The sequence below is a fragment of the Cnephaeus nilssonii genome, assembly GCF_951640355.1.
Source record: "Cnephaeus nilssonii genome assembly, chromosome: 12".
NCBI classification, from domain to species: domain Eukaryota; kingdom Metazoa; phylum Chordata; class Mammalia; order Chiroptera; family Vespertilionidae; genus Cnephaeus; species Cnephaeus nilssonii.
Genome location: NC_137083.1, coordinates 58,078,534 through 58,100,153, shown reverse-complemented (window position 1 = coordinate 58,100,153; position 21,620 = coordinate 58,078,534). Strand labels below are relative to the sequence as shown.

The window sequence follows — 21,620 nt, the reverse complement described above, 5'->3', positions numbered from 1 at the left end:
CAGACTAGCACTCAAGTTCTGGGGAAACAGCCTGCTAGAGTCCAGCTCTGCAAGAAAAAGGGAAAAAGAAGAACTAGAAGTTTACTTAATTCTAAGTATTTAGAATTAGAATCTGGCTTTCTGAAATGGTAATCTACATGTGCCTCGGGTTGTTCTGAACTCAATTACATAGGATACCCTGAATGGGACCTGTAGTTGTTGATGTTCTGACCTGCTCTTGGTCAGTTTCATAGACCTCAAGATAGTCCTTTGGCGACAAGAACAAACCACTTATCAGACTCTAGAAATGCCCATAGCTATCTCGGAGGAACTCAACAGTTTAATGCATGATCTGCTTTTCTTTCACACTTTGCTTCTGCTTACATTCTCTCCAGCTGCTACTTCAGAAATATACTCCACTGTCAGTGTTGAGGTGTATTAGCATCAGTGCCAATAGCCCAATTTCTTATTGATTTATTTTTGCTTAGGTAGGTCCCGAAGCAACTTTTGAGGTAGCCTATACTCTTACCTGTTTTGTGGGAGAAAGAGGAGGTAAAACACATTGTATTTACATGTGTTCACCACTTCCTAAATACCTGTACAGGAAAAGAGTTCCTGCACTGTAATAGTTTATGAAACCTGGCATATTCTCCAAGCCCAGGAGCTGTGTATTTACCAGGTTTTGTTGCCAGCAAAGTCTCCCCATTTTTCAGTACCTGGGCAGCATATAAATACTCTGAAATCATTGTGACATTAGCTGGTGCAGCCATCAGAGATGTGTATTCTTTGGTCATTTAAATGGTGGAAGATTAGAAGAGAGAAATCCTGTGTGTCAGTTTATGTATGAGGTCACTAATCTATTGTTTCTTGTCTCCCTACCCCTGTGTCCATCCATCAGGCCTAGGACACCTGATCTCCTGCATCCTCATTAATGGTGCCCAGTACTTCCGGCGCATCAGTGAGTCTGGCATCAAGAAAATGTGCAGGAACATTTTTGTTCTTCAGCAGAATTTGACCAACATCACCATGTCACGGGAGGCAGACCTGGACTTTGCAAGGTAAGAGGGACGATTGGGCTCAGTTCCTTGTACCAAAGCCTACGAAGTCATTTTTAAAAGTAGATTATTGGTTCTTAAAAAGTTAGTTTAGCCCAACCAGTGTGGCTCAGTAGTTGAGCATCGACCATGAATCAGGAGGTCACAGTTTGATTCTCAGTCAGGACACATGCCTGGGTTGTGGGCTTGAACCCCAGGTGGGACGTGCAGGAAGCGGCCGATCAATGATTCTCTCTCATCATTGATTTTTTTTATCTTTCTCTCCCGTTTCCTTCCTTTCTGAAATCAATGGGAAAAAAATATTTTAAAAAGAAAAGGTTAAACAGATGCTTAATATTAATTAAATTTAGTGTGATCATTTTGCAATATATACATATGTAAAATAATTATGTTGTACAACTGAAACTAATATGCTATATATCAATTATATCTCAATTTTTAAAAAGCAAAAATAAATAGATTTTAATCAGTCATAGAGAAAGTAATTCTATAAAATTCTATTGGAAACAAAACATCCATTAGGTAATTTATCCTAATATTTAACCTAAGTTTCTCTTGCCGCAAAACTTCACTAACATTTTTTTTTTGGGGGGGGGAGGCGGTGTTATAAAAGTATTATATGCTATTGCGTAACATCTATATAGATAGCACCAATAGCGTCCTCGGCCTGGCCTGCAGGGATCAGGCCAAAACCGGCAGTCCAACATCCCTGAGGGGTCCCAGATTGCGAGAGGGTGCAGGCCAGGCTAAGGGATGCCACCGGTGCATGAATCCATGTACCGGGCCTCTAGTATGTAATATAAAATACAAAGAAGATTATAAACATTACTCATAAAATTTTAATCTAGAGACCGTGATATTGGGTATACTTTCTCCTGGTTTTTGTGCACGTATTCTGTGTGTAGGGGAGTTTTTATACTTGCATATACATACAATTTCTCTTTTTACAAAATTAAAACTATGTTAATGTGGCTTTATATTCATTTAATTGTATTTTTCCTTATCAGATCCTTATACTTTTTGAAAACATTTTCCCATATTTATTAATATTCCTTGAAAATATTACTTTTAATTTCATATTGTACATGAACCATAATTTATTTAATTAATAACTTGCAAATTTGCAGACATTGGATTTTCCCTTTTTTCCCTCTCATTATAAACAACAGGTATTGAATGTATTTTTACATGAATCTATTTCCTCATCTCTTCTATCTCGTCCCAAAGGAAACCTGCCTCCCCTCGTTTTCCTGTAATTGAAGCTGCTGCTTTTAAACAGCACTTCCTCTTTTCTAGGTTTGCTGATTTCAGTGTTTAATGTTTCTTTATAATGTGTCTTTTCAAATTTGCGAGTTAATTTTATTCTCTCTTTATGAGGTCTCAACACCATTTATACCTTGCTTCAGTCATCAGACCTTTGGTGTTTTAATGAAAGTTTAACCAGTTTTGAAGAGGATAGATGATGATTATGGCTTCTCAGTGCTAAGCTTATATCTAGCTGAATTATTCCACAGACTCCTTTATGGCTAAGAAGTCATTTGTTTTTAATAATCCAGAGTGTTCCTGCCTCATATTTAGTACTTCTGTGTCTTTTTGCTTGATATTTTGATTCCCTAAGAAGTTCAAGAAAATTTGAAACAATTCTGGAGACATTTAAGGAACGATGAAGTATATTACCTTGACAATTATTAAGACGTATGCTAGGAACTTTGCTTTGGAATCACATAGCCATATATCTTTGTGTTTAACCTTTCTTCTCCAATCTGTCACTGCATTTGTTCCACTATTGCCCTGTTCTTCTGCTTCTCTGTCCTCCTTCCCTGTCTTATTTTTTTCCTGCATGTGTGAATGTGTGTGTGAGTGTGTGTGTGTGTGTGTGTGTTCATTAAATTCCCTATTTTAGGCTAAATTTGGTGGAAAGCCTTTCTTGCCCAGATTAGAGAAACCAGGTGTGACTGAATGCTGCATTTATTTGGCCGCTCTATGGGGAATGATCTCATTATTGAATTAGTCTCATAATAACATTGACAAGGGGAACAGAAGAACGTGGAGGCCTGAGGGACAGAGAAAAGCATTACTAATTCTCAGAGGAATATATTTTCCTAAATCCAATCATCCTTTTTAAATGATTTTTTTATTTAGCTGAAATAAGTAAATTAACACAGTTTTTGGCAGACAGTATGGGGCTCAAACACATACTAGAAAAAACTGGCATCTGAATAACAGAATGCTGACTGGGCAATATTGAAGTTGGCATTGGTGGACTGAGTGAAATAACTGAACAGCAACCGAGGCATGCCTTTCCCAGTTGGATCTGTGACTGAAGTCCAGGGAAGAGGGTATAAGCTGAAATGTGGCCATGTGGGACAGGCACTGCTTGTTGTTACTCTCCACTCGTGGTGGGTTATGAAATAGGCTAGTGTAAACGTATGGCATTGGCTGATTCTGTCCTTCCCATCCTGGGTCAGAAGACATCTTACCACACTGTCAGCTCAAGGGGCCGAGACTCTTCCTGTCTGTTTCCTTGGTGACGGTCCAGAGTAAGTGCTCATCGTGTGTATGGGACTAATGAACAGGTACCAAATCCAGGCTTCTTTTGGTGTTGGTGAAGGGCTTGGGTAACGCCAAAGTTCAGTTTTATCATCAATGCCCTGAAAGGTTTAATCAGCTGACATGGGTCAGTTTCCTTCTAGGCTTATAAGGAACCAGTCATCTCCCTTGCAGTCCTTTCTTTGTAGAGTGGAAAGTGTTACAGAGAGGAATAATGTATCCCTACTCCTCACAGGCCTTGCCCCTCATTTTCTCTTGCCCTCATACACACACACCTACATAGACACACTTTACAGCCTTAACTTTTTTCTGTTCCGATTTCTGGAGGAACGGTTTTGTGAAATGGGCTCCATCAATTCTACTGAACTTGAAGCTATGTAAAATAAATGTAACAGCAATACCAAAATAGCCAGAAATGATAGACTGGAGCTGTGTGCCTCAGCATTCCTTAGGCAATGTCTAATCAAGCATGGACAGCAGCTGTATTTCCGGCCAATCCCTATAGGAATGTTATCTTCTAACACAGTAATTAATCACCAGTCACCATGTGTCAGAAAACTTATTTAACAAGAAGTTGCAAGATGCTTGTAGTTTTTCTCTTCCGGAGCTGTTCTGGCCAGTGGGAAAATTAACGCCCTTTCTGTAATAAAGAAATGAGGACTCTGGGGTAACTCCGTTTATGTTCATTCTTCTGCTTGGGGTGGTGTGAAGTTGTCTCTTTTTATACACACCTGTGCTCTGTCTAATCTCTAATAGGAGGATAAACTTAGGGTGAGCAAAGGGTCAAGATGGCCTGTGTGATCACCAGAATTGCAGAGACCCTGTGCCCTGTGGTAATGACCTCTGCTGTGGTTCTCACCCTCTGACTCCAAGATTAATTTTCAAACTCAAAAAGAGGCTTTGTCCTGGAAAATTGCTGGGATTAACTAAAAAGTGGGAGGCTTATCAGTGTGCTTTTTAATTCCTGTCATCAGAGATCACCCCACCCTGAGCTGTCACTTCTCCGGAGCTGAGTCACTGGGGACAGTCTGGCGTATCTCAGGAGTCTGAGTGGGCACTGAAGTCCCCACAGTGGACCTGGCAGTGTTTATAGTTTGTGAGGCCATTACTCAGAAAGAATACCACGGAGTTTTCCTCCTGGTTCTCCCCCCACCTCTGCCCCCCATTTCCTCTTTGTGTCTGTCTCTCCCATTACAGTTGCCTCTCTTTTCTCCTTTATCTCTCCTGTCACTTCTATTTTCTGCTTTCCTCCTTCAAGGTGTCATCTCTTTGATTTTCTTCTTATTTTTGTTTTCCTGAGAATGGTATCTCTCATTCCTCAATCTGACAAAGGTAAGGAAATGAAAGCTAAGGTTTAGGAGTGGTAAGGGGAGTTCTAACACATAGAAACAAACACTTCCTCACCCTTGTGTTCCTGCCTTCATTCATTCATTCATTCATTCATTCAACAGATATTTATTGAGCATGCACCCTCTGTAAATCCTCCCCTTAGGAATTTGCATTATTGTAGGGCAAGACATACATAAGTAAAATACACTGAGTGGCCAGATTATTATGATCTCTGAATGCATAATAATCTGGCCACTCAGTGTATATCCTATATAATAAAAGGCTAATATGCAAATTGTCCCCTCGACCAGGAGTTAGACCATAAGGCTGGCCGGCCAATCGCCCATGTCCCCTCCCCCTGGCCACACTGGCCGGACCCCACCCATGCACGAATTCATACACCAGGCCTCTAATATATATACTGAGTGGCCAGATAATTATACATTCAGAGATCATAATAATCTGGCCACTCAGTGTATATGTATGTCAGAAAAAGGTATATGCTATGATAAAAAAACTAGGCATGGGAAGGAGAATTGAGTGCACCAGGGTATAATGTGAATGTAATCTTCAGTTTTGGAGTTTTTGTGGATTCCTTAATAAGCTGATAGCATTTAAGGACAGAGCTAAAGGAAGAGTGAGAGTAAATCATGTGGCTCTCTAGGGGAAGAGCATTCCAGGGGCGGGAGTCTAAGAGCAAAGCCCAGAGGGAGGCGTGTGCTTGGCATTTGAAGAACAGCAGAAAGGCCAGTGTGGCTGAAGGGGATGAGCAAGGGGAAGAGTAGGAGGTGGGGTCAGAGGTTTAATCTAAGAGGCTGCGATCTTGAAGCCTGCTGTAATGACATGTTGGCTTTTACTGTGAGTGAGGCAGGAAGCTGTTAGGGTTTGGAACAGAAGCGTGCCCTAATCTGACTTGCACTGTAAAAGAATCACTCGGGCTGCTAGGTTGAAAATAGACGATTGGGAAGAGGAGGTTGCAGGCAAGGGCAGAAGTAGATGGAGCTGTTAGAAAGCGACTGCGGTGATCCGAGTGAAAGATGGTGGCGATTCACAGCAAGATGGTAGCAGTGGCGAGGATGGCAGGTGGTCAGACGAGGATGTATTTTAAAAATACAGCTGATAGGATTTGCTGAAGGTTGCAAGTGAGCCAATGACTCCAAGGCTCTTTTCCTGAGCAACTCGCAGGATGGAGTTTTCATTTGTTGAAAGGAAAATGAGCCCGACCCTGAGCCAGGAGGGGTAAAGGGGCAGTTAGGAAGGGGAGATCAAAAGTTTGGGGCTTGGAATGTTAAGTTTCATGTGCCTATTAGACATCTGAATAGAGATGAAGAAGAGAGCTGCATATATGAACCTGGAGCTCAGGAAAGAGGTCTGGGATGGGAAGAGGAGCTTGGCTTATCAGCATGAGGCTGGGGTTTAAGGCTGTGAGACAGGGAGAGGTGAGCACTCAAGAACAACTTAGAGAAGAAAGAGGAGCTGTCCAGGAACTGAGCGGCACTCCACTGTTTGGATGTTGGGGTGCTGGAGCAGGACCAGCAGAGGAACCTGACGAGCAGACAGGGGTGGGAGGACCGCCAGGAGAGGCTGTCCGAGAAGTCAGGTGAAGAAAGTGTTTTAAGAGGAGGTGTCTTCATCTGTGTCAAATGCTGCTGGTAGGTTACAACCACTCCAGGCAGAGAATTGGCCAAAGACAGGCCCCACAAGAGGCCTGAAATGCTTTGGTTTGCATTTCCTTATCCTCATACACATTTTACCTAGTGTAGAAGCAAGCTGTCCATGCATTTGGAGCAGGCTTCTCCCTCCTCAGTTCCCTGGGAGGGAATGCAATGATTAGAGTGTTTCTGTTGTGAGATGCAAAAAATCAGATGGGCAGCTTCTCTTTTCTTGTTGGGTGCTTACTGAGAAAGCTCTGCGCTTCCCAGGATAGGTACTACCGTGTGCTGTGTTTCCCATCATAAAGCAGAGTTGTGATCCCTGTAGAACAGGGGTGGGAAACCTTTTTTTTTTTTTTTTTTGCCAAGGCCCATCTTACCTTATAATAGAGAAACATGCAAATTGACCGCACCTCCGCTATGCCCACGATTGGACCGGCAGGAGGCTGGGGGCGGGACTCCGGGTGGCATATCCGCCATTGAGAAGATCAAGATGGCGGTGCCCAGTGGCCGGGCCCATGCCTCCGCTCCGGGGGTGCCTGGGGCGATAGGCACCCCGGGGGGCGTGGCCGCTCATGGGTGCCTGGGGCGATCGGCACCCCGGGCGGGCGTTGCCGGGCCCATCGGCACCCCGGGGGGGCGTGGCCGGACCCATGCCGCAGCTCCCGGGGGTGCCTGGGGCGATTGGCACCCCGGGGGGGCGTGGCCGGGCCCATGCCGCCGCTCCCGGGGGTGCCTGGGGCGATTGGCACCCCGGGGGGCGTGGCCGGGCCCATGCCGCTGCTCCCGGGGGTGCCTGGGGCGATCGGCACCCCGGGGGGCGTGGCCGGGCCCATCGGCACCCCGGGAGGGCGTGGCCGGGCCCATTGGCACCCGGGAGGGCGTGGCCGGGCCCATTGGCACCCGGGAGGGCGTGGCCGGGCCCATGCCGCCGCTCCCGGGGGTGCCTGGGGCCATCGGCACCCCGGGGGGGCGTGGCCGGGCCCATGCCGCTGCTCCCGGGGGTGCCTGGGGCGATCGGCACCCCGGGGGGCGTGGCCGGGCCCCTCCCGCCCCTCCCGGGGGTCCCAGGGGGCGATAGGCCACCCGGGGGGCGTGGCCGGGCCCCTCCCGCCCCTCCCGCCCCTCCTGGGGGCGATTGGCCACCAGGGGGGGCGTGGCCCGGCCCCTCCCGCCCCTCCCGGGGGTCCCAGGGGCCGAGGCTTTCCGGGCCTTGGGCACCAGCGGGGAGCCTGCACCAATCGCAGGAAACCACTGGGGGTCGGCTCCTGTGATTGGTAGCAGGGACGCTGGGTGCGGCAAGCCCAAGGCCAGGAAAGCCTGGGGCTGAGGCTTTCCCGGCCTTGGGCACCAGTGGGCAGCCTGCACGGATCGCCAGAAACCACTGGGGGTCGGCTCCTGCGATCCTTAGCAAGGATGTTGGGTGCCGCAGAGCCCAAGGCCCGATCCTGAAAAAGGCAGAAGGCGGTGGCCACAGCCAAGGCCTGGGTCCCTGGTGCTGGTAGAAAACTGGTGCAGGCAGCCAGGTGAATGAAGGTCTATTGCACGAATCTTCGTGCAAACGGGCTACTAGTTTATATATATATAACATCATTTGTTAGCCATACAAAATTATCAACTTAAAAATTACCCTGCTATATTTGGTCAAACATTTAAATAACTCACCCCTAATGCCTTGGCAGGGCCAGACCAAATGATTTCTCAGGCCTTATACAACCCAAGGGTCAGACATTCCCCAACCCTGCTCTAGAAGGATAAGTACCTGGGCAATTTCATTTTTAATGAAGGGCAGTCTCTGCTCCCAGGTGCCACACCCGTCCCTTTCCAGCCCCCTTCCAGCAACTCTGAGTTAGCTTTGGAGCTGGTCTATATATATTCACTTAACCAGTGAAGACCTATGTTGCCTACATATAGTGCCCATACATGGGAACATTTACTCCACAGAAGCCAACAGAGACATCTGATTGATAGAGAAAGCCATTTGAGACCTAAGGACCAAAGGATAAAATAAATGCTGCCTGAAATGCCTCCTCTGAACACGGGTTTACTAGTATATGGAAAAGTATAATATACCATATTTGTTTAACTCAATAAGAAATTGAATCAGAAAGTGAAAAGATAACTAATAGATTGAGAGAAAATATTTGCATATAATATATCTGATAGAGTCTTGTATCCAGAACATATAAAAAACTCTTACAACTCAATAATACAAAGGCCGGGGGGGGGGGGGCAATTGGGGGAAAAGGAGACATATGTAAAAAAAAGACATATGTAAAACTTTTATTAAATAATACAAAGGCAAATAGCAAAATTAGAAAATAGGTAAAGGCCCCCCAGTAGCATTAAGTATACCTAGTGCCCAGATCTTGGTTGTAATATTATTCTCAAATGAAAGATCCCAGAGCTCCTGGGAGAACTAGATAATTCTAGGACTGGGACAGGAAATATACAAGATGAGCCTAGAACATCTTGCAGTAACAAAATAAGGGCGTGCTAAAAACACACACACAGCGCAGTGATGGGATGTGTCAAGGGCCACAGGAACCAACTGAAAGAGCTTCCAATGCTCAAAGTTGGACAATTTGACCAAAAACAAAACCACAACAAAAGTAGTATTGTATTTTAACCAGAAGCATAAAAAATAAATATCAATGAGTCCATACTGATATAAATAAGTGATTGAATATATTAGTGAGGAGAAAGAGACGAATCTGTGCTGAAGCATTCCAAATAAATTGTGTGGCTGCTCTACCCTAAAGGAGGGGGACTCTAACTTCCCACTTCTTAAGTGTAGGATACACTGAGTACTTCCAAAGAATACCTGTGGATTGGGGGAAAGTAACTTTATAGTAGAGGAATCTGAAAAAGAGTAGTTGAGCCAGGTGGTCAAGGTCAACGTGAACAAGCATAAATCATGTTGACAGATATACCATTGCTACAAGGGGATGAGAATGACACTTTACCTCTATGATCTTCTTCCCCCAAACCCATAACCCTTGTATAATCATGAGGGGGGAAAAATCAGGCATATATTCATGGAAGAGGACCCTATATAATACCTGACCAGTACACCTCGAAACTTCAAGGTCATAAAAAACAACAAGGAAATCTGTCCTGGCTGGTGTGGCTCAGTTGGTTGGAGTGTCATCCTATGCACCAAAAGGTCACCAGTTCGATTCCCTGTCAGGGCACATTTGGGGTGCATATGGGAGGGAAGCAACCCTTTGATTTCTATCTATCTATCTATCTATCTATCTATCTATCTATCTATCTATCTATCTATTTATCTATCTATCTTCCTCTCTCTCTGTGTCTCCCTCTCCCCCCTCCCTCTTTTCCCCTCTACCTTCTTCTCTCTAACGCAATAAAAACATATTTTAAAAAACAAGGAAAGTCTGAGAAGCTATCATAGCCAAAAGGGGCCTGAGAAGACAGGACAACTACATGTAATGTGGTAATTGGATGGGATCATGGACCAGAAAGAGGACATTAGGTAAAAACTAAGAAAATGTAAATAAACTGTGAACTTTAGTAAATAACAATGTATCAATATTGGTTCATTCATTTTGATAGATTTACCATACTGATATAAGATGTTAATAATAGGAAAATGGAGTGTAAGTTATCTGGGAAATTTCTGTACTGCCTTTTCAATTTTTCTGTAAATGTAAAACTCTTGGAGGGAAAAAATTTGTTAATTAAGAAAAATAGGCATAGGATTTGAATAGACATCTCTCCTAAGGAGGTACATGGATGGCCAATGTTCACATGAAAAGATGCTCACCATCATTCACTTTTAAGGAAATGCAAATCAGAACCACAGTGAGATTCCACATCACACCCATTAGGGTTACTCTAATCAAAATGACAAGTGTTGGAGAGGATGTGGAGAAACTAGAACCCTCGTACATTGTTGGCAGGAGTATAAATGGTGCAGCTGCTTTCAAACAGTTTGTCAGTTCCCCATCTACTGGAAGTACTGGTAGATGTGAGCTTTCTAGGGCAAAGACTATTCATTTCTATAGTCCTTGAGCCTAGAGCAGTATCTGACATTCAATAAATACTCCTGGGTGATAAAGTTAAGGTGTTTGGACTTCATACTGTCAGTGGCTGAAGGCTTCTAAGTGGAAAAGTGAGATGATCAGATTTGTATTCTAAGTAGATGATTTCAGCAGCTCTGTGGGAAATGAATTTGAGGCCAATAAAACTGGAGGGCTTGCAGACCCATTGGAAGGTGACTGTTAAGCGAGAGGTGTGTGGGGTTTGAAGAGGTCGGAGTTAGTGGGGATGGAGAAGAGACTTGAGAAGTATGAAGGAGCTGAACTTGTCAGGATTTAGAGAGTGAATGAATAGTGAGGGTAATCTACTGGCTGACATGGGTGTCTAGCTGGGTCACCATCAAATAAGATGAGCCTGCAGGAGGAGGAATGGATAGATTCGATGAAGCAGGATCATCAGTGGACATGAGTCTGAGGTGCCTGTGGGATTTCCAAGTGAGACTTCCCATACGCAAGTGCATGTGTAGGCTGGAAGCTTGGGGGAGAGGCTTGTGCTGAGCAAACAGACTTGGGGCGTCATCAGCATAGAGTTGTCCTTTAAGCCATTAGAGGAAGTAAACACTGTTGGTGCAGAACAATCCCCGGGGAACACCAGCATGTCCAGGGAGGGAGGGGTGTGAGGAGGAAGAGGAACCCCTGAAGAGGATAGGGAAGGAATGTTCCCAAGTGCAAAGCCAGCCTGGAAACACAACATATCACTTGGTACCCTGCTTTGTCCTTGACCTTGATCTCTGGAGGGCTGAGAATGTTTAATCCTGCCCCAGGAGCTGTTTGGTAGGTTTTGTCCTATAAACCTATTGCACCAAGTCATTAGTTTGGTTTCCTGCAGGAAAAGGTTATAGGTTTCCTGCCTGGAGTGACCAGGGTGGTGTGATCAGGGATTAGCAGTGACATGCTGCCATCTGCTGGGCACACCCCAGTCATCCAGACAAATGAGTACGGTGGTCTAAATCTCCAAAGAAGGGTGCTGCCTGAGGTAGGCTTCAGAGGTGACTTGGCTGACAACATGAAATGCCTTTACCTATCACTAAAATTTTCTCTGACTGCCTTGTTGGGGGAGCAATTTTGTTACTTAAAAAAAAAAAATCCAAATATTTTCACATTTTTTTTTCTGTTTGTTCACACACACACACACACACACACACACACAGCTTTATTCTGCCATTGGTGTAGGTGTCTTTTCAGTTCTGGGGTAACCTATTCCTGTTTTAGACTTTACCTGTAATACTCAAGGTTTTTTACTTAAGATTATTAACCATGTTGATTTGTGATTAATTTTTATGAGAGATTAGTCTGCTATCCAAATTCTTTTCGTGAAAATGTTCCCCAAAATTCTGTTACACTTCTTGAATTTAATGATAATGCAGAGTTAGCCCTGACTTTCCTAGGGGCCAGAGTAAATGGAGAAATATGATGGGTTAAATAGCTTTTGCTGCCTGTAGAAGGACATGTGCCAGTTAATAAAATGTAATAGTAAACCAAGAATTGATATGGCTTGATCCCTGAGAAAAATATTCAAGATCTTTGTGTAAGTAGATTTAAACATTACATCTCCCTAATTAAACCTTCATTAGGCTTTGCTACCCTGTTTCTGACCCTTCTACTTTCTTCTGATCTCTTTTTCTGTGTTTATTGCACATATAGTAGATTCTATATATTCTAACAATTGATCTAAATTGGTTGTTTAAGTAGGGCTCTTTGAAGTCAGGTGAGTATGCCTGCTGGTCTGCATATCCCCCAGAAAGCACCCCAAAACAATGAGTACTTATAATGCTCTCAAAAAATACCTGTCAGTGTTGGTGTTTGATTTCTCATGAGCATATCTCAGGTGTGAGGCTTTGATTCAGTAAGATTCCTTTTGATTATCCTCAATTAATGTTGCCATACCTTGTCCATATATACTTTAGGGATTGTTGACAGACAGTGTCTTCCCTTTGGAGCGATATGCTGCAATTGGAATGATTCAGAGATTAGCATAGATGACACGTGTTATTATTTCCAATAAAGATCCCAGGGGACGGAAATCAGAAGTGACTTGTCCAAAAGCTCTCATCAAATTGTGCTATTTGTATACCCTGCACTGACCCTGTAGTCGTCACCATCAGGAAATTAAATTAACTCACCCAGGGAGGCCATTTTCTGCCAGGAAAGGATTGCATTGTACTGAAAAGATGTTAAACTTGTTCTGTGACTAAAGCCCAAGGATGATCATTTACTGACTCCATTAGAATTCTCACTGCAAAGCTTGATGCTGGCAGCTGACCTTTCCTGTGTTCTAAATAGAATATAATGTTTAATTTTGATACTTATAAGCAGGAAACAGGCACAGTTGTTGCAGCTGTTAAAGCGGAGCTACAACCCTTCGCCAACATGTCCAGGCCTGACTTCCTCCCCAGCACCCACCTTTCCTTGTTGCATCTTATACAGGAAGCCCTCTCTCCATCCCACCTTCTGTTTTCTTAACTCCTTTGCAGTTTCAAAGAAAACAAACCAGGCTGCTGAGGGGCGGCCAGAGGACCACCATGAACTCAGTGGTCAGCACCCAGCCGCAGTCCCAGCTTACATAAGAAGTCAGGATTCAAAGTTAGCTCACTCCCACCCCAAAGGCTGTGTATGTTCTTCACCATATGAAATCAGGGCTGTCGTCTTATAAAGATTAGGTCTCTGTTTTGCTTTGTTTAATTAAAATATGATTTCATCTTTCAATTAGGCTCTTAGCTCTCAAACATTTTTCCTTCTATTTTTTTGGTTGTATGTCTCCCCCCACACCCCTCACCCTATCCCCACCCCCAATTTCTGTCACTGGCCTCTGGCAATTCTGATGAGCTTTAATTAGCAGTTTCACAGTAGAGGGCTCTGTAGACCCCGCCCACGGGGGAAAGTGTTCTTGGTGCTGCTTGTATGTTTTCTGCCCAAACTTCCAAGCAACTGTCCTGAAGCAATAACTTGAGGCCCAGCATCGCTCTCTGGGACCCGTCCCGCAAGTGAGACCCAGCTCATGATCGCATCCTTGGTGAGCTCTGTCCTTAACCCCTAGTGCACAGCGTGAACTCTCACAGGACCAAACAGGTTAACCATCGTTCTCAAAAGCTAGAGGGTCTGAGAATTTCCTAGAGAGCTTGTTTTAAGTGGACTTCTTTGACTCCATCCCTAAATTTTGGGTTTAGAAGATTGAGGGTGGGGCCTGGGCACCTGCACTGTATTTAATGTGTACCCAGGGCTTCAGGGTACCCCGATGCGGTAGTTCTTAGACACTCCTGGGGAAATACTGACCTAACCTCGGGTTCTTTGAGACATACAACATCTAGGCCATTTTTCTCTCTGCTTCTCATGGTCCATTAGTCCCCCTTTCTCTTTTTTTCTCCTCTCAAGGACAGTGAAGGTAATTATAACCTGAAAGGCCTGTCCTGGATTAAGTTGAATCCTCATTAAAACTATCCCTCAGGGCAGGCACCTTGAGTCAGGTTGTGTTCTTGGAAATTTAGGGGAGAACTAACTATTTCATTTATTAATGGTTGGCCAGTAAACAAATTCAACCCGTAAATGTACATACCTGGACAAGTCACTTCAACTCTCTTGGCTGAAGTTTCCTCGTCAACAAAATAAAGGGTTTGGTCAGACAATTAACTGCAGGGCCTCAGACAGATATGACTTGCCCCAAGTGCCATTATGTAGGGCCAGAGATGGGGTTCACCTCGACCCCCTTCCCACCCCCACCCCCCACTCTCAAAAGAGACTATCACAGTAGAGGTTTTCACAAGGAAGATTAACTTCAACTCAGTTCCATGAAGAGACTGTAGAGATTTCTGAGAAACAAGGTACATGACAGGCACTTGAGGTGCCTGTGTGTGGATGAGGAGGGAAGTAATAGAGGCCTGTTTCTTTTCATAGTCACGATCGTGGCTGGAGCTTTTGCTCACCACATGTCCTGGAGGGCCAGGCAGAGCTGGCTACTGCTTCTGCATGACCTAGAAAGGTCTCATAAGGCTCTGAACAGTAATTCAAAAAATAAACATGAAGGTGCTCAAAAATATAAATGTCACATCTACTGCAGCTCCGCATCTCCTTTGCTGTGCTGCAATTTTCCGATTGATGGAAAGGTTTTATTCAGATCAGCGTTTCACTCTGTCCTCGAGGCACTCTTAATCTTTGTGCTCTAACCTTTAAGGATATAGGCTACGGCTGCTGCTGTAATGATTTCCATTGCCTGGCATCTGCATGTTTAAGTTCCTCCGAAGAATTGCACACCTTCCACTTTCTCAGTTGGAGATGCAGTCAAATGAGGAAGAAAACAAGTTGGGGGTAGGAGAGGCCAGCTCCTGATTGACACCCCCCCCCCAACCCCCATCCCCTTACGCAGGGCGGGGAAAGGAGTGGATCAATGGCCTGGACTTTGCTGCCTGCACTAGGCTGCATGGCATTCTCCTCTAGGCAAATCTTCCACAAGATGCTGATTAAACATGTTGGGGTACTGGGGACAGAGGAGGGAGGGGGAGATGTTGGGGATTTTTCATTGCTCTAGCATTTTATTGACAACATTAAAGGCTTCGTGATATATTCGACCAGAAATTAATTACGGCCCGGCTCCCCGTTTCTCCCTTAGGTGACAGTCTTCTCTTGGTGTGTGCTGCTGTGAAAGTAATAATAGGCTTGAAATGTTTGTGAAAAACATAAAGTAATTACTTGCTGTGATAAATCAGTCATTTGATGTTTCAGCTTCTCCCATTCCATGTACGTGGCAGCCGGTCTGCTTCTTTTGTTAACTTTAATTATATAGCATGGGAGAATGTTTATTTTTCAGTTTTCAGAAATTTTGCTCTTTTTTTTTTATTATTATTTCTTGGTTTCCTAGTTCTCCAGGGATGAAAGTACTGAAATGATAATGACACATCACTAACATTTGAACAAGGGAAGCATATGTCTGCCAGGAAGCTGATTGCCTTAGTTAAATTTTGTAGCTATTGGCCATCAGCTATTTGCCAGTGCTTCTAATGAGCCTTAAATATTTACTGTTTGTGGTGCGAGGGCATTTGGAGGCTCCTTCTCACCTATGGCATATGTTTAAATGATGGGCCCTGAAGCCAAAGAGCCTCTAATAGCTCTTTTCCCTTTTTTAACTTACACACACACACACACACACACACACACACACACACACACACACACACGTACATACACACACACTTTTCCTGGAAAACCTACAGCTCCTCTCTTGGTGTCTCTCTCTATCCACAGGGCCTGTGCAGATCTACTTGGATAATACTGACTTCACTCACTTGTAAAATGAGGGAGAAATGTCCTTTTGGTAACTATCTGAAAAGGGGTCCTCACCCAGGCAGACACAGTAGCAAGGACTCTGTGCCCACCAGCATGACACACTATCACACACAGGAGCCTGTGCTTGGTGCCAAGGCTGGCTCACCCCTAAAAATAGGAGCGACGTGTTTGCATTTCTTTTTAATGCAAATCATGTGTGTGGATATTAAGTTTTTCTGCTCCATCTAATCTGTCTTGTTCATTCCTGATCAGTGAGCCATTATTAGTTCTAACTTAAAAGGTTTGCTTAATCTCCTAGATCCGTGGTCGGCAAACTGCGGCTCACGAGCCACATGCGGCTCTTTGGCCCCTTGAGTGTGGCCCTTCCACAAAATACCACGGCCTGGGCAAGTCTATTTTGAAGAAGTGGCGTTAGAAGAAGTTTAAGTTTAAAAAATTTGGCTCTCAAAAGAAATTTCAATCGTTGTACTGTTGATATTTGGCTCTGTGGACTAAAGAGTTTGCCAACCACTGTCCTAGATCATGCTATCCCTCTCTTAGAACAATAAGTTTATTTTTTCCTTTCCAATATTCATCTCTTTTTTTGAACTACTGTTTATATTTAGAACCCAATGGAAGAATAGTAAGAACTGGTTATGGATAATTCTTCTGTAGAAAATTATACTCGCCGGACTCTGTGCTATTTCACCACCATGATAATTGGGGTTCCTGGTACTTATCTCTGAGACTAGAGGATCCAATCCATCATTAAAGATACCATTGCATTCAATATAGTTTAGGCATTACATACATCTCATTATATTCTGTCTTAATAATTGATGACTCAATATGATATCTCAGTATAAGCCAAGTACTTACAATATTTTATTATTTTATTATTGTTGATATCATTACTAATAACTACTATGTGTTGACTATCTACTTCGTGTAAGGCACTCTATTTATGTGATTTACACACATCTTATTTAATCCTTATAATGACCTCGCATGTATTAGCATTTTCATTTTACAAATGGGAAAATTGAGTCTCTGAAAGATTAAGTAACCCAAGTCCTGCACAACTAGTAAATGACAGAACCGTGATTCAAAACCAACTCTATCTGCATTTTTGCTGCTATGCTACACAGCTCATTTCACTGTAATGTATTAGCATTTCAAGAAGATATACCAGGGCCCAAATGACTTTATAGACTCTATTAAATGGTGATGATGGCATGTTCCTAGTTGAAAGGGCTTCAACGAGGGGTGACAATGTTTTATCCTCCCTGAGAGCAATTGAAAGTTGTTTTGTAGGCTCGCAGGGAGAAACAAAGGAGACCAAGAAAGGTTAGGAGAAAGGATTTTAGCACAGCACCTAAGGCCTGTCTAGAAATGATCACAGGCATCATTGGGCCCAACAGAGGCTGGAACGGATGAGGATCTCTGAGAAACCTGGCGTGGCAGCAGCATTAGGTGTCCAGGTCAGGGAGGAACCTGGGCCAGACAGCACAGGGAGAGTTGGACCACTGCCAGCCTCCATTCCCAAAGTATCAGTACAGCACTACATATGGTGTATACAGTGACTGATGAGATTGTACTCAAATGGCTTTTAAGAAGCTACTATGTTTTTCTACATGAATTTAAAGTGTTCAGAAAGGCCCTAGCCGGTTTGGCTCAGTGGATGGAGCATTGGCCGGCAGACTGAATGATTCTGGGTTCGATGCCAGTCAAAGGCACATGCCCGGGTTGCAGGCTCGATCCTCAATAGGGGGCATGCAGGGGGCAGCCGATCAATAATTCTCATCATTGATGTTTCTATCTCCCTATCCCTTCCTCCCTGAAATCAATAAAAATATTTAAAATAAATAAATGTGTTCAGAAAGGAGGGGAAAGCAATAAACCATATCTTTTTGTCTTATCAATAGAAAACCTAGCTATTTTAAAAGACAAATAAAAGCAGTGATATACTTGTATGATTGACATTTGTCATTTTTGACCAACTAACTTCTAAATCTCTTTCTGTATTTAGGGAATTCCTCACAATATGGCCTTAGAGCAGTGGTTCTCAACCTTTCTAATGCCGCAACCCTTTAATACAGTTCCTCATGTCATGGTGACCCCCAACCATAAAATTATTTTCCTTGCTACTTCATATCTGTAATTTTGCTACTGTTATGAATTGTAATGTAAATATCTGTGTTTTCCGATGGTCTTAGGCTCTACAGCAGCGGTTCTCAACCTGTGGGTCACTGTAGAGCCTAAGACCATCGGAAAACACAGATATTTACATTACGATTCATAACAGTAGCAAAATTACAACGAAAATAATTTTATGGTTGGGGGTCACCACAACATGAGGAACTATATTAAAGGGTCGCGGCATTAGGAAGGTTGAGAACCACTGCTTTAGAGGGAGACACAACCCACCTTCCATCATAAACCAGGCTGGCTATGTAGAGACATAAACTACGCTGGGCCAGTCAGATGTGCCCACTCCAGACTAAGCAGGGAACTAGGGCCACTGAGTGCAGGCGAATGGGGAACCTCACGAGGTGGTAGTAGCTTCAGTGGCTCAACATCCATGAGAGCAGAACAAGACCAGGTGTCTGTGCTTAGCAGTGGCAGCAGTGGTATTTTCATGAACCTGTCTTTGGAGAGTGATTCTGCAGTAATTTTGGCCATGATCCCAATTGCTGCCTAGCTTTGCTTATTCCTGCTCACTTTCCCAGTCTGGCTCATCTATGAGTTACCCAGTATCTTTTCAATAATTTCTTCTTTGATTTACAACCTTCAATGTTACATACATATAAAGTAAAATCTAGTGAAACTAGTGAATTTTAGCTTTTTAAATTCTGTCAGTCCTTTGCAAAGCTCAGAGTCTTACATTATTACTCATTACTATTAAATTTTGATTTAAGCTTTGGTTTGATGATTACTTATTAGTATTAAAATTTTGACATAAAATTATACCTCTTTTTATCTTGGTCACTTGTATAGAATACTTAAATATCTTTTAAGAATTTTCCTTTTTTAAGGGAAAACAAAACTGGCTGGTTTGTGTGCCCTTAAGTTGGTTCCCCATGCAGGGACAATTTACTTATTGGATGTATGTACTTATTTCCATTATCTATTGCTATGTAATAAATCATCCTAATACTTAATACCAAGAACAGCAACAATTATATTAATTCTCTTGATTTAGCCGATTGACTAGGGCTCAGCTGGACAGTTCTTCTGCTGGACTGCTGTGGAGCCTCTTGCATGGCTGAAATCTGATGGCAGCTGGGGCTGGGATACCCAAGACGGCTTGCCTCGTATGGTGGGGATAGTTGGGAGTCTGGGCTGAGCTCGGATGCTGGACTGGCTGGGTTTCTCTTTCTCTCCATGTAGCCTCAGAGATCCCCCTTTCTCATAGTTTTTCCAAGTGGTTTCTCCAACAGGCTAGTCTTCTTACATGATGACTTAAGGCTCTCAAAAGCATGAAGTAGAAGTTGCCATGGCATAAACCCAGGTCTGGCATAGATCCAGGCATAGATTCAGGACTAGCACAGTATCACTTCTATCACATTCTGTTAGTTGAAGCAAGACTGGGCTAGCTCAGATTTCATGTAGGAGGGGACACACAAAGGCGTGAATAATGGAACTCATGGCCCATTGGGGACTATCTTTGGAATTTAAGTGCACTATATCCAGACTTCAGGCCCTAGATTAGATGCTCAGTGCCTGGTATAGTAGACATCTAATGTGTTTGTCAGGATCCTTTCAGTTGCAAGGAGGAAAGACCAAATCCAAATCAGCTTAAGCCAAAAAATGAGAATGTATAGAATCATGAAACTGGGACAGTCAGGGGGTGATTGGTCTTAGACTTGATTTTACTCAAAGATCTGAACCATATCAGCAGGGCTCAGTCTTTTTTCTGATACACTCTTAGTTCTGTTTGCAGCTGCTTGGCTTTATCATTACATAGCCTATCTCCCCCTGTGGCAAAATAGTAGCCACAAATTAGTGTCATACTTGTAGCTGGAAATCTTAGAAAAAAGAGATCCTCTCTCTTTAAGATTACTATAGCAAGTTTTTGTGTTTTTGGAGGGTGGGAAGGCTCTGATGGCCCTGTTCTTCTCTCAGCCAATTGTTATGACCAAGAAGAATGGAACATTCTGATTGGACAATCCACATCACATGCTCACACCTATTGTGAAGGATTGATCAGTCCAGCCTGGACCTCAGAGCACATGTTCCAGAGAAAAGGAAGGGTTCCGTTACCAAAGAAGTGGCATGAATGCTAGATGAACAGAACCAAGAGATAACTACTACACCAATAGCAGTTTGCTGAGTGAATGAAATTTAAGTAATAAGTGAGCAGCACAGACAAAATCCTGAGTTTATTATGTGCCAAAGAAAATAGACACTTTAAGAATGTCTTTATTGGAAGCCATTTTTATGGAAAGAGTTAGTGGATGTGCTGCTGAGACATTATTCAGAGTGCATTGAAATAATTAGAGAAAAGTGTTATAGAAGAAATGGTTTTTTTAGCTATATTTGAAAGAGGTGAGATTTAGAAGGGTGGGTATTGTAGACAGAGGAAAGGTTATCTTCTAAAGAACCAAAAGCTATTAAAAGCAGAAAATGTTATAAAGTTTAATTTGGGGATGCTGCTGCTCTCCTAAAACTGTATCTTTAAGAAAATCAAGGGCTTTGTGACTATAGTGTGTTGTACTATTTATTTGCAGATTTAGTTGCTTCCAAGGACATTTTTTTAACCCAGAGTGACAAGTGTTTAAGGGGCTCAGACAAAAATAAAATTTCCAAGGTGATTGCTATCAAAGGAAAAGAAAAGCCTTTTCACAATATATGTTCCCTTGTCCTCTGTCACTCTGATTAACAGTAGTTGCTGAAATTACCCGAAATAATAGTAATCTGCATTTCTGTATTTATAGTCCTTCCGTGAAGCTGAAGGTTTCCATGAATGTGAATTAATTTAGCTCTTCTCACATGCTAAGGAGGAAATGAAAGTGAGCCAACTCACTGTCTCTCTCGCTCGCTCGCTCTCTCTTTTATACATACTCACACACACACACTGAAAGAGGTCTGAGAGTATGAGGAGAGAAGTAGAAGAAACTGACCTGGCTAAGCTGACTATAGTTTCCATGCTTTGGGTGAAAGGAGAAATCAGTAGAAGGCAGAGATTTATTTAGAACTAGAGGCCCAGTGCTTGAAATTCGTGCACTCGGAGACGGGTGGCGGGGGGCCTCAGCCTGGACTGCACCCTATCACAGTCTGGGAGCCCTCAGGGAGCCCATAGGGAGCGGCCCTAAGCCATCAGTTGGACATCCTTAGCACTGCCGCGGAGGTGGGAGAGTCTCCCACCACTGCTGCTGCACTAGCAAGCCATGAGCCCTGCTTCTGGCTGAGCAGTGCTCCCCCTGTGGGAGCACACTGACCACCAGGGGACAGCTCCTGCATTGAGCATCTGCCCCCAGTGGTCAGTGCGTGTCATAGCAACCGGTCGTTCTGCTGTTCGGTCGTTTTGCATATTAGCCTTTTATTATATAGGATTTGTTTCTCAGATTCCTTAGATCATATTGTCTTTCCCACCCTAAAAAGTCTTTATTAGAAAGGACTTTGATAAATTTTGGATATTAATCCCTTATCAGATTTATCAGCAAATATGTCCTCCCATTCTGTGGGTTATCTCTTCATTTTGGTGAAGGTCTCCTTATCTGGTCCCTTCTTTAACA

The 21,620-nt window shown here is 43.5% G+C and overlaps 1 protein-coding gene across 1 annotated transcript in view; it reads left to right on the top strand.

The window, feature by feature from the left end:
• EXOC4 (exocyst complex component 4) overlaps nucleotides 1-21,620 on the top strand; it is a 731,450-nt gene that overhangs the window by 673,981 nt on the left and 35,849 nt on the right. Inside the window, exon 17 of the mRNA XM_079786328.1 lies at nucleotides 878-1,037. Coding sequence (XP_079642454.1) covers nucleotides 878-1,037 — 160 coding nt within the window. The remainder of the gene's footprint in view (nucleotides 1-877; nucleotides 1,038-21,620) is intronic.